Here is a 12,777-nt window from a genome sequence, read left to right as displayed (position 1 = left end):
TGCTTCAATTTTTATTTTATTTTTTGAACAAATCTGCTTCAGTTTTAATACAGGGTTTTAGGGGAAGGGGGAGGGAATTTAGGGACTTTAGGGTTTTACCTTCATTTAAATCAATTTCCACATTTTAAGGTACAGATTGGGCTTTCGCTTGTCTTGGATTTATGTAACAATGCAGAGAGGATATTTACATTTCTCTGTGAAGAGAAGTTTGGTTATGCTATATTGTTGTTGATAAGTTTATAAGTTTTATCTTTTTGCTATTGCACTTCTGAATAGAGGATTATTCAATTTTATTGAATACTTGTATCTGAGGATTTTTGCTACTGCACTTATTGTATACTTGTATCAAGAGGCATTTTTTTTTTCATGCAGGTGACAGGTTTAAAAATTGGTAAATTTACCAAGTACCAGTTCACTGTTACCGATCGATGGGTATACCGACCATCGGTATACCGACTCTTCCGGTAATGGTAACGATAGCAATTTTTGAGTTACCGAAGGTTCACATAAGAAAAATTGGTAAATTTACCAATTACCAGTTCACATAAGAAAAATATCCATTTTCTATATTCTTTCCCCTCTAAAGCTAATTTTCATGAAATCTTATCATAATTTAATCTGATCGCCAACTGCAAGAATACGATAATCACAGTACGTGAGTGGAATCTGGCAACCATTTGTCAGCTGGTAACAATCACTAGAGTTCACAGAATGTTAAAAAATATATATATATGAATAAGCAAGTTTTATTTTGTATGATTGTAGGGGCAAATTTGGTATCATGCCCAAACTACAAGTGTAATTAGGCCCACGGTCTAAACATTTATTGGCCCACGGCATAAGAGCATTTGCAAATGGGTGTCGATATTTGCACACAAATTTAGACTCAATACACACATATTTTTTAAAAATATTTTAGTTTATCAATTTATCTTTAAATGAAATTACTTTAAAACCTATCTACTTTTTGCTCTCACATTTTTTACTCAATACAATACAATTAAATTTAACTTTGTAACCCTAATCTTTTAGTTAAATTTTTATATGAATGATCACTCTCCTCTCGCCTCCTATCTTCTCTTAGTCTTCCATCTTTCTCCCAATATTGGATATTCATGGATTACAAGAATAATATTATAATAGAGAATTCAATATCTTCATCTAGTTACATTGAAGAAAAGAGGAAACTTGCTGAAAATTATTAAAAAAAAAAAAAAAAGACTACAGAGAATCTCATAGAAAACAATGAAGAGAGCGATATTGGACAAAATCCCCCCAATAAAATAAGTATCTAATTTTTTTATTTTAATTGTGTTAATATGATATTGGTAAACCCTTCCATTTTTTACGGCGAAGGACATAAGAGTTACCTCCAATATGAAAATTTTAACCACCATCTTTTTATTTTAGAGTGTGGTGTATATTTAGGAATTCATTGTTATCGTGATTTGACATTCCATTTGTTGTTTCACTGCAAAAAAGTATGCAAGATTTTATTAGAATTTTTTCCAATAATACGAAGTCTTTTTGTCTATTTCTCCTTAATATAATTCAATAATATCAAGTCTTTTGTGTCTATTTCTCCACTTTCTAAACTTAATTTTGAAATAACTGTCAAAAATATTTTAATGATTATAAAAGTAAGGAAGTTGAGATATGTATGGAAGGAGAAATGGTAGTTTAGGATATTAAATATTATATAATTAATATGTATGAAAGGGTTTTTTAGGAAACTCAGTGTGTGTATTGAAAACCAATTAAGAGTGTGTTAAGTAATTGTATGCATTGAGTTCAATATCGTGTGCAAATATCGGCTCCCTTTGCAAATTTAACGGGTACACGGCTCAAGTATCCATTAGCTTAAACAAACCCGTGGCTTAACCCATAAAATAGCCCCACAAAATTAACAAAAAATTAAATATAATAGATTTAACCATTTATGGTTTAAAGAAAGTATATTCAAAGAAAATAAATAAATTTTTGGATAATCTTATACTATAATTATCTTTTTCAAGATTCCAAGTACATGTTTTAGTCTTATGTGATATGATTATGATTTTATTGATCTTCATTGTAAGTTTATAACGATTGTGTGGAGCCTAGGTAGTTTTTTTTCTATGGGCCCCACTTATTTGAGGAGGCCTCAATTGGTATAATATTTTCAAACCATCCACACACAGAATGCACACCTTCTGTCATATGCATCATTGGATAAATTTAACTACTAATATTCATAAATTTTTAGGATTTGTTTGGTATATTTGTTTGATAAGTATTTTTGTTTTTATTTTTTGATAAATAGATTATAACCCAAAAACATGTTTAATTGTTTATTTTAGAAAAATACGAGAACAGAAAATCACTCGAAAAAAATATTTTCTGAAAAAAATTAAAAAAACACGAGACTAAAATCATACAATTGATCCAAAAATACATGTAATGCAATCAAATTTACATTCCAACATTTCTATCATCATTTTATGAGGAAAAAATATAAATTGAACACTAAATTAGACCTTTTGATTAAAATTATCACTATTGTATCGCAGTTCGTGGAGAGAGAAAATCAAATTTGAGGTTATTAAAAATCCACTAAAATGATACAATTGAACCAGAAAGACAAGTAATGCAATCAAATTTACATTCTAACATTTGTATCATCGTTTTATAAGGAAAATATATAAACTGAACACTATATAGGATTTTCTGTTTAAAAGTATCACTATTGTATCGCAATTCGTGGAGAGAAAATCAAATTTGAGGTTATTTTGGTAAAAGCTGGTCCCAGTGTACTTTTTTAAAAAGATGTTTTAGTGGTTATACCGTTTTACAATTAAGTACAATCTAATGTACCGGCTTACAAAAATCCCAATAATTTACCCTATGAGAGCCTTTTTTTTTTCTTTTTCCTTTTTTGGCTAATAAAATTAGATTTTCTGAATTTGATGAAAACTATGCTTTTTAAGGAAACCTCCAAGAAGCTACATTTGCGAAGTATTACTTCGAATCTCTCAGTACATATACTTAGGCGTCATCTTTTCCTGGTAATTCTGAAGCATTTTTACTTGCATTTTCCAATTACATGATATGAGAAGTCATCATTACATAGACATGATCATCTTAATTAATTATATTGCAAAAAAATAATTTTGAGTCTAATGTTTTTATTATACTTGCCCAATAATCATTTTTGCATATTTTGTTTGTGTGGTTTTATTATGAAAAAAAAAAGGATATTCAAAGTAGACAACAAATAATTGGTCGTCATAATAAAAGACTTAAACTTAATTGTTCAGCACCCACAACAATTTTAAAAACTCTAAAAAATACTTGCAGTTAGCTACAGTTGAACAAGGGATGAAGCATTAAGCAAACAACAAATATCTCACAGACAAAAAAGGGACAAAAATGACGTTCCAATATCTCAAACACATGCACTTAACGCGTTTCAGTGAACAACAAGGGATGAAGCGTCTAGCAAACAACAGATATACACAATCTCTTTGACAGTGACTCATTTGCGTCTCTCTTGCAAAAAAGATAAAAATGAAACTCCAATATCTCACACACAAACTCAATATCTCACAAATCCAGTCGCAAAAAAAGAAACCCAATACAGGAAAAATAAGATCAGAAGTCCCAGAAGGAGCAGAGCTGAAGCCCAAGGGAATAAGTGTGATCCCCAAGGATAGGAAATCAGTGAAGAAGATAAAACAAACCAAACATAATCTTAAAACTAGCCACGCATTAGAATTTCTGAATTTGATCAAACCTATGTCTTTAAGGAAACTTCCAAGAAGCTAGATTTGTGTCATTACTTCCAATTTCACGTACTTTTTCTCTCAATAAAAATCTATACACACAGACACCCGGTATCTCACCAGTCCAGTCCCAAAAACAAAAAAACCCAATACATCAAAAATGAGCACAGAAGTCCCAGAAGGAGCAGAGCTGAAGCCCAAGGGAGCAAGTGTGATCCCCAAGGCTAGGAAATCAGTGAAGATGATGATCCTTCATTGCATAATCAAATCTACTGCCTCTGTTTTCTGCTCATCTTCCTCTGGAGCTCCTGCTAACTCTGAAGCACCAAATGTCACAGATGGGACGGAAGCAGAGTTGATGCCCAAGAGAGGAAGTGTGTTCCCCAAGAAGAAGAAGTTAGTGAAGACGATGATCCTTGAATGCATAATCAAATCTACTGCCTCTGTTTTCTGCTCATCTTCCTCTGGAGCACCAGATGCCAAGAAGAGTAAGAGTGTATACCCATACCTACCATGACAATTCCATTACACCAATAATGTATAGTCGTAACAAACAAGAGTAATGAATACTTGAGTAAATTTTACCCTTATTTACCAAACAAGGGTAACACTTATTCTCCATAATTGTTATTACCCTTGTAACATTTATAAGGGTAATAAATTATACCCCTAAATTCTTACCCCCATACCAAACGCACCCTAAATGTTATAAAACTGTGTATTTATCTTTTGGTGCAAAACTTTAAGTTGTCATTGAGTGATAAAATTATTCTACAAGAGCTGAGAAGAAGATTTGACAAAAAAGAGAGCAAGATTTGCTTGCCACTTTTTCCTGGAAAACTCACTCTTAATCTTGCATGACTCCTATTACCGTGGAAATATTACTGTAACTAAGTTGTTACATGCCCGCTGTAAAAAAAAAACACACGTTTGTTAAAGAATGAGACCAGACGTCCGATGACTCATTTGGCCTATTTATGGGTTCAGCCATTATTATGTATGCTTACTTTCAATGCTGACAACTTGCATTCAATCCTCACAACTTGCAGTACGAGGTGAGAATATTCAAGTCATGTGGGCCACGACCACTTCTATCACAAATTGTCCTGAATTAGTAATAGGAGTAAGAAAAAAAAATCGATTCCGGGTCCGACAATATCACATGTTTGTGGAATATTTACATATTCGGACCATAATTCGGATTAAATTTCGAACGTACATGATGGGAACCTGGTTCTTTAATGTGTGTAACCAATGGCTTTACTCCGTATTGCTATAGTTTGGATTAGTGGGGTGACTAATTACTATAATTAGTAAGTCCACATGTCCTATTTCTATTAGTCATCACAATTTTATCGAAATTACTATAGTTTGGATTAGTTTGTGTGTTTTTTGTTCTCTTTCTTTTTTCTTCTCCTTTTGGCTTTATAAAAAATGGAATTAAAATGGCTCATTTTAAACCAGCCACCACGTTAACATTTCTGAATTTGATCAAAACTAAATCCCTTTTAAGGAAACTTCCAAGAAGCTACATTTGCATCTTAAGTTATTTGCATTTTCCAATTACATGATATGAGAAGTCATAATTAATTATGTTGCAAATTTGTTTTTGTTGAAACTAATTGTTGAATAGTCTTAGTGAGGATAATATCTGGTCTACTCATTTATTTTGTGTCTACTGTGTATATCCTTATTGATGTTTGTTGAAAGTAATATGCAAAATGCTATACAACTTTGTATGTACTAGCTACCTCATTTAGAAACATATAATATGCTACCTTTCAATATTTTTAACAAGAAAATGCTTTACTGAAAGTAGAGGGATTGAAATGACCCACATCAGCGTGTACTACTTGTGTATGAGATAAGACTTTTAAAAGAGTGATGTCTTCAAGGGTTCATAATTGTTAAATTCCAACCATTAATAATGAGTTTCTAGGAATTTGGACTAGCGTTTTCCATCACTATTGTTAGATAATGATGTTAGTTCATATCAATCAATCATCACTTATTATTATTATTATTATTTTCTAACTTCTCCTTTGATTGGGTTCCATTAAAAACCACGTTTTGTATATGCGGTTGTCTTTTATTTATTTATTTATTTTTCAATATTTAAATCTTTAAAATAATCATTAGTATCTTTCAAATAGGTATCAAACTGGCAATTAGTTGGGGTGGTATTGACACAGAAATTGCGACGGTGCTGGGCCTAACAAAAAGGATGATTATGCCGTTGAGGAAGCTGCTGACGTGGAGTCAGTTGGTAGGATGACAATGGAAGGTGATGGTACAGGAGGCACGTTGAGGAGAATATCTCGAGAAAGGAAAAGGCCTAACAGACTGAGGGATTATGTTTAGAGCTAGGATCCCGTCAGTCATAGAATAAAAGGGCATTGGGGGTATGGATTGCGGTGTGAAATGTGTGATGGTATGTGTTCCCTCTCCCTTCTCCAGATTCTCTCTCTCTCTCTCTCTCTCTCTCTCTCTCTCTCTCTTGTCTACCTAGTTGCTTTCTGTTGAATTACTAGGAGTTGCTCTGTAATTCCCTTATTTCATATCAATATACTATCAGCTTCTGCAGTTCATACCACTATCGTACATGGACTCCAACTATTCTTACGACACTATTAACTACTGGTAAGTAGGTCTTTTATTTCTTTTACTATTACTCTTATTCTATTTGAATTTTCTTAGTTATTTAAATATGTGTTATTTTATGCAGCATTCATTATTAATCATTCCTCTAATCAAAAGTTTCTCTTGATCAATATCTAGCACTCGAGTTAGCTATTTCTATATATCTATAATTTTATGTAACTAACAATGCTAATAATACTAATATTGCAGTGATTGTATCACATTCTACATAATTTTATATTTGACTTTATGCTTATTTTTGTCTCTTCTTCATTGGAATTAAGTTTGACATTACTTGAATATGTGTGGATTTTGATTTTGCAGGTATAATAACATAAAACAGTGAAAGGAGTGTAAGAAGCCAACCTTGAGAGAAAGTACATGTAAGAAGCTTAAATTGTGTGGGCCCGGCATATCCATTCACACATGAAGACAAAGCATAGGCGGCTAGCTAGAAGAGAAGGAATTTTGTGTTACTAACTCAGAAATATTATTTAATATTTGAGCATCTCTCTAGTGGCGCTTCTTCTTTATGAAGGAAATGAGCTCTATTGGATGTCGTGGTAATCTCTGGCTTGCGAGTCTTCAAGCTTCATGGTAGGAAATGTGGGAATATGGCTCATGATGATCATTTCGTTGCTGTTTCTACAAGAAAGATCATGTAACAATATAAACTTCTAAGATGTGCAGGACGAATGTGGGTTGAGCCTTGTAGAGTTGTACTTTAGTTGGAAACATGTTCGAGAGAAAAATGGGTTATTCAGCTAACATAATTCCATTTCTCCAAGTCCTTCTCTGATGTAATCCTGCTAAAATCTCCGTGCCTTCGCCACGTGTCACCAGGAGATTGACCGCTTTTTGTGCACTATGTGTCCCGTATTGCCACGTGTCTTCTAACTTGTAAGATTTAATTCTGGTACAAACATTATCACATCGACACAACACTATATTATATTCAAGATGATTGTTGCTATTGTAAAGTTAAAACTTGAATGAAATACAATTCACTTTCTCTCTATCTTATTTTTACTTTTCTTAGCTCTCTTACTTATCTCTCCTTTCCTTTCCTACAATCATCACAAATTATTATATGGTACCGGAGCAATGTTTTTTCTAAATCTTGTACTTTCGCTGCACTGTCGTTGCCAGTTGGTGTTTGAGTGCGGTTTTTAGGTTTTTCCTAGGTTTCCTAATTCCCTAACCCTAAGATATAAAAGGCGGCCACGAAATTGGAAGAGACATTTTTTTTTCCTAGGTTTTTTGGGCTACAAACCTCTTCCTCTCCAAGCTTTTGCAAGGGTTCAAGGAATCAAGGCTTAATTCCCGACATCAATTCCATCAATCTCAAGGGGTTTTTCTTCATCTCTCTATCTATTCATATTTTGGATTAGTTTTTGTTTCTTGGACGATGGGTTGTAACTAAACTCAATTGCTAGGGCTTGATGTAGCCAACATGAATATTGCAAGTTTTTCAATTTAATGAATGCATGATTTTAGTTCAATGATTATTGTCTTTAATTTCCATACTCAAAGTCTATTGTTTATTTGATTGCTTGATCACTAATTGGGTATGCAATTAGGCTCATCTAGTTAAAACTAAGGAACGAAACCAATTGTCGATTGCAGTGAACAAGGTTTAAGGGATTGGTTGATTGTTATAATTTTTTAGATCTTAATGAATTATTAGCCTTGGGTTAATGACTGTGAACAAACATGATTAATCTATTGTTAATAATATTTGTTGATACCACCAACGAACGAACTAATATATTTAAGAAAGAATCAATATTTGAATTGGAACCATAATTGTGTGTTTGTTAATTGAGTGCTTGTGATAGGATTGTTAGGTGAAATCATTATCCTAGTACTCTTCTCAGTTCTCATATTGATAACACAAAAAATTGAATTTTATTGTTTTGGTTGTTTATTTTCTTTACATTAATCATTCTTTCATTCTCCATCAATTCTCAGTAATTCATCACGTTAGGTACATTAATTAGATTAAACTAGTCTCCGTGGGATCGGCCTCGTACTTGCATACATCGTGCTGTTCATAGACTCTTATGCACTTGCGAGAATTTATTATATCAAGTTTTTGGCGCAGTATATCTAAAGAAAAACTGAATTTTTGGAAGATTCCTGTAATCTTATACTAGAAACATAGCATTTCAAGATTCCAAAGTATATGTTATAGTCTCATGTTATATGATTATGATTCTATTGATCTTCATTGTAAGTTTGTAATGGCCGTGTGGAGCCCTAGGTAGTTTTTCCTAAGGGCTGCATTTACTCGAGGAGGCCTCAATTGGTATAATATTTTTGTAGGGTTAATTATACTTTACAGTACTGAAAGATAGGAGTTGTTACAATTTTAGCACCCAAATTTTTTTATTACAATCCCACCTCATTTGTTCCCACCATCGAAGGTATTTTTGGACCTCAATCCCTTTCTTAGATATCGATCACTGCTACTTTTGGTCTCCCCACATTTGTATTAATGTACTGTTATACTCTCCGATGAGATGAGCTTCTTCGTCTCTGGTGACCTTCATGAGTTGCTACCGCTTCTTTGTTGGTGTCTCTGCCTCAAGTCTACTAGCTTATCAGTCTGCCCATTCCTAATCAAGAAGGTCTTTTTCCTGTGGTATCGGGCCTTAGCTTGTTTTGGTTTCTTGGGTTGTTTTAGTTCATTGGGCCAGTCAATTAGTAATATTACTTGGGTCTGTGAAGTTAAAGTCTCAAGTGATCTTCACTTTATTGAAAAATCAACATGTACAGAGATTGTAATGATATTTAGAGTTTAATAGGTAAATTTATCAATTATTAGTTCACCGTTACCAATCGATCGGTACATCAACTCTATCGATAACGGTAACGGTATGATTTTTTTAGTTGCCGAAGTATTCGGTAACGGAAAAATCACCCATTAATTTAAATTGAGACTTTTAAAGAACTCGGACATATTTCAATCAATTTTGATAAGGGTTTCTGCTGTCATGACATTAAGTTAAATGTCAATGGTCAATATATGCCTTGGTGAAAAAAAAAATCTGACCTATCATTTAGTTTGACATAGCGCCAAAAAAAAATCTGATTGGTTGATCAGTTCCATATAGACAGTTAAACTTGTTTCAAATTAGTCACTAAAAGAATATGGCACACAAAAGAAACATTGAAATTTTTTAGTTAACATACTAACATCATGCAAGTCATTAAAAGTCTACATAATCCGTAAGCATAATATTATGTCTGAAACAAAAATTAATGATTGTAAAGCGCCAGCAATGGAATATACAAAGTTGATGATTGTAAAGCACTAGGAATGTGCAAAATAGGGCAATTGAGATTCTGTCTTCTGTCATATGCATCATTGGATAAATTTAACTACTAGAAGAACCACTTATATTCATAAATATTTAGGATTTGTTTGACATTTATTTTTTATTTTTATTTTTTGAGAAGTAGATTATAACCCTGAAAACATATTTAGTTGTTTATTTTATTTTATATTTTGAAAAGCCCATAGACCACACACACGCTAAGCCGTGCCCCTCGACCACCACAGCGTATAAAAACTATCTAAATCTCAACCCCTGATGAGAATAGAACCCTAGACTTTAAGGTCTTGGGTAGGTAACTTGACTAATCAGGCTATATCCTATTCTCATTTAGTTGTTTATTTTAAAAAATATGGTAAGCAGAATATCACTTGAAAAAAAAAACACGAGAAATAGAGAAAACATAAAACTATCCTTTTAAGGAAACTTCCAAGAAGCTACATTTGCGAAGTATTACTTCCAATCTCCCAATACATATACTCAGGCATCATCAAAAGACCAAGCTTGGAATTATAATGCTCATTTTAAACAACCATATTAGAATTTCTGAATTTGATCATAATTATCTCTTTTAAGGAAACTTCCAAGAAGAAGCTTGCATTTTCCAATTACATGATATGAGAAGTCGTCATTACGTAATCATGATCATCATAATTAATTAATTCCAATTTTTTTTTTTTTGAGTCTGATGTTTTTATTATACTTGCCCAATAATCACTTTTGCATATTTTGTTTGTGTCATTGTGTGTTTTTATTATGCAAAAAAAGGAAATTCAAAGTAGACAACAAATACTTGGTCATCATAGTGAGTCTAATGTTTGTTCACTCTTGAGGTCGGTGTAAATACTCATTCGTCCCAATTTGTCTGTCATCCTTCGAAAATCCAATTTTTTAAGGAAACATGATTTAATACAATTCAATTACACAAAATAACTATGCTATTCTAAATTTGCCATTGTTGACTTAAATTAATTTTTTTTCCTTGAAGTTTGATGTTTTAAAACACCCAGACTAATTTTGAAATATATTAACAAAATTAGTAATTAATGAAAAAGAGCGACACTAATTTTGGGACAACCCGAAATAGAAAGGTAGACAAGTAAAATGGGACGGATGGAGAAATATCTAAATGCTATACAAATTTGTACGGACAAAAAAGAAAAAAAAAGAAGAAGAGAATCAAATACTAGGTATTTGGGTGTGTACTGTGTACACGCGTTTCAGTAGATTTATACAATTATTCTTGCCCAGTAAGAAACATTCATTGATTGGCTATTTTTCTTTCGCACTTAAAATCTCCATTATATATATATATATATATACACACACACACTCAATAATGTCTCACAAGTCCAGTCCCAAAAAACAGAAACCCAATACAGGAAAAATGAGCTCAGAATTCCCAGAAGAAGCAAAGCTGAAGCCCAAGAGAGGAAGTGTGATCCCCAAGAAGAGGAGGTTAGTGAAGACGATGATCCTTCAATGCATAATCAAATCTATTGCCTCTGTTTTCTGCTCCTCTTCCTCCGGAGCTCCTTCTAATAATTCTAAAGCATCAAAACCCAAGAAGAGTAAGAGTACATATCCATACCCACCATGACCATTCCATTACATCCAGAGTCACCGCCTTCTTTTGTTGTTGCCGTTCTCCAATTCATATACAGAAATAATTGGGTTTTTGATTTTTTAGAATGTATTTCTCTGTTTTTTAGCTGTTATTTATACCTGTATGAAGTCCCCTGTTTTGTTTTTGGTTAGTGTTCTGTATTTTCTACTTCTGTTGTGATTCTCTGGCTATTAATTTCTCCTCGCTTCTTTGCTGGTTCCCTTACGAGAATATCTTGGAAGACAACATGGATCCGAATTTGATAATCTTTTTGCAGGGGAAGAAACACTTTAGATTAGTGTTTTTTTTTTTTTTTTTTCACTTTAAGCAAAAAAGAGAGAATTCGTTAAGGAGGATATTCACGAGTATAGACTTTACCATCTGTGATGATACAGGGCTTCTAGAAGATACTTTATCCATGTTAGATTTTTTTTCCCTATATAGCATCCCTTGTCTTATGTCAGACATGAAGTATTGAAGACAAAAGTCTTTGGAATAAAGTGTGTTCATAAAAAAAAAAAAGAATAAAGTGTGTCAAAAATTAGTGATAATCAAAGCTGATTGACATTTTTTGAAATAGATCCACCAACACTACTTGAGAAGTAATGTCAATACCAGTTATGAATCACTTGATTGCTTCTAAGTATAATGTGGTGTTACACGTTCTTAGTTATGAATAGCGTTTGACTTTTTTGCCCCTGCATTCTATACCTCCATCTCAATATGAATGTATTACTATCACAATAGGATTTGTGAAAGGTAATCACTTCGTTCAGTTGGCATTGATAGATGGTTATCCGATGCCTCCTATTATGATTCAATGGTTTAGATACAAATATGATTCTCCAAACAAATGAGTCACTCCGTAAAATGAAAAACTTGCAGCATACATTAAATGTATCAATCAATTTGCATTGATGTGATGTAATAAGCTAATTTAATTAATTATTGAGGGTGAGAACAATAATTATGAGGGTGGGAAAATTAATTTTAAAATGTGAATCTAATGTCAAATTGAAGAATCAAATATCAAATCAAACATAAATTAATATAAAAAAATACAAATAAATTATTGAGATTGGGATTATTAAAGTTGGGGGACGGGGATACTGTCTCCCATATAGTGTACCTTGTCTTTTGTCAGACATTAAGTAATGAGGACGAAGTCTTTGGAATAAAGTGCGAGTCAGAAAGCAAAAAGCTATTACACAGTTCTTAGTCAATCAAGGCAAAGGGAAGTTATTACCGTTAAATTAACAGAAAATTAGGGAATGGATAATCCGATCCTTATATAATTCAGTACCATTAAATGTTATAAAACTGTATCTTCTGGTGCAAAACTCTTAAGTTGTGATTAAGTTATAAAATTATTCTACAAGAACTGAGAAGAAGGTTTGACAAAAATGAGGACAAGATTTGCTTGCCACTTTTT

General features: G+C 32.6%; 1 protein-coding gene across 1 annotated transcript; it reads left to right on the top strand.

Moving 5' to 3' along the window:
- The first annotated feature begins 3,866 nt into the window (after nt 1-3,866).
- LOC119980029 lies at nt 3,867-4,288 on the top strand. Its single transcript, XM_038822676.1, has one exon. The coding sequence runs from the start codon at nt 3,922-3,924 to the stop codon at nt 4,276-4,278; it is 357 nt and encodes a 118-aa protein (XP_038678604.1). The 5' UTR covers nt 3,867-3,921; the 3' UTR covers nt 4,279-4,288.
- The last annotated feature ends 8,489 nt before the right edge of the window (nt 4,289-12,777 follow it).

This window comes from Tripterygium wilfordii, chromosome 15 (genome assembly GCF_013401445.1).
Source record: "Tripterygium wilfordii isolate XIE 37 chromosome 15, ASM1340144v1, whole genome shotgun sequence".
NCBI lineage: Eukaryota > Viridiplantae > Streptophyta > Magnoliopsida > Celastrales > Celastraceae > Tripterygium > Tripterygium wilfordii.
This window is presented reverse-complemented; position numbering and strand designations above follow the sequence as displayed.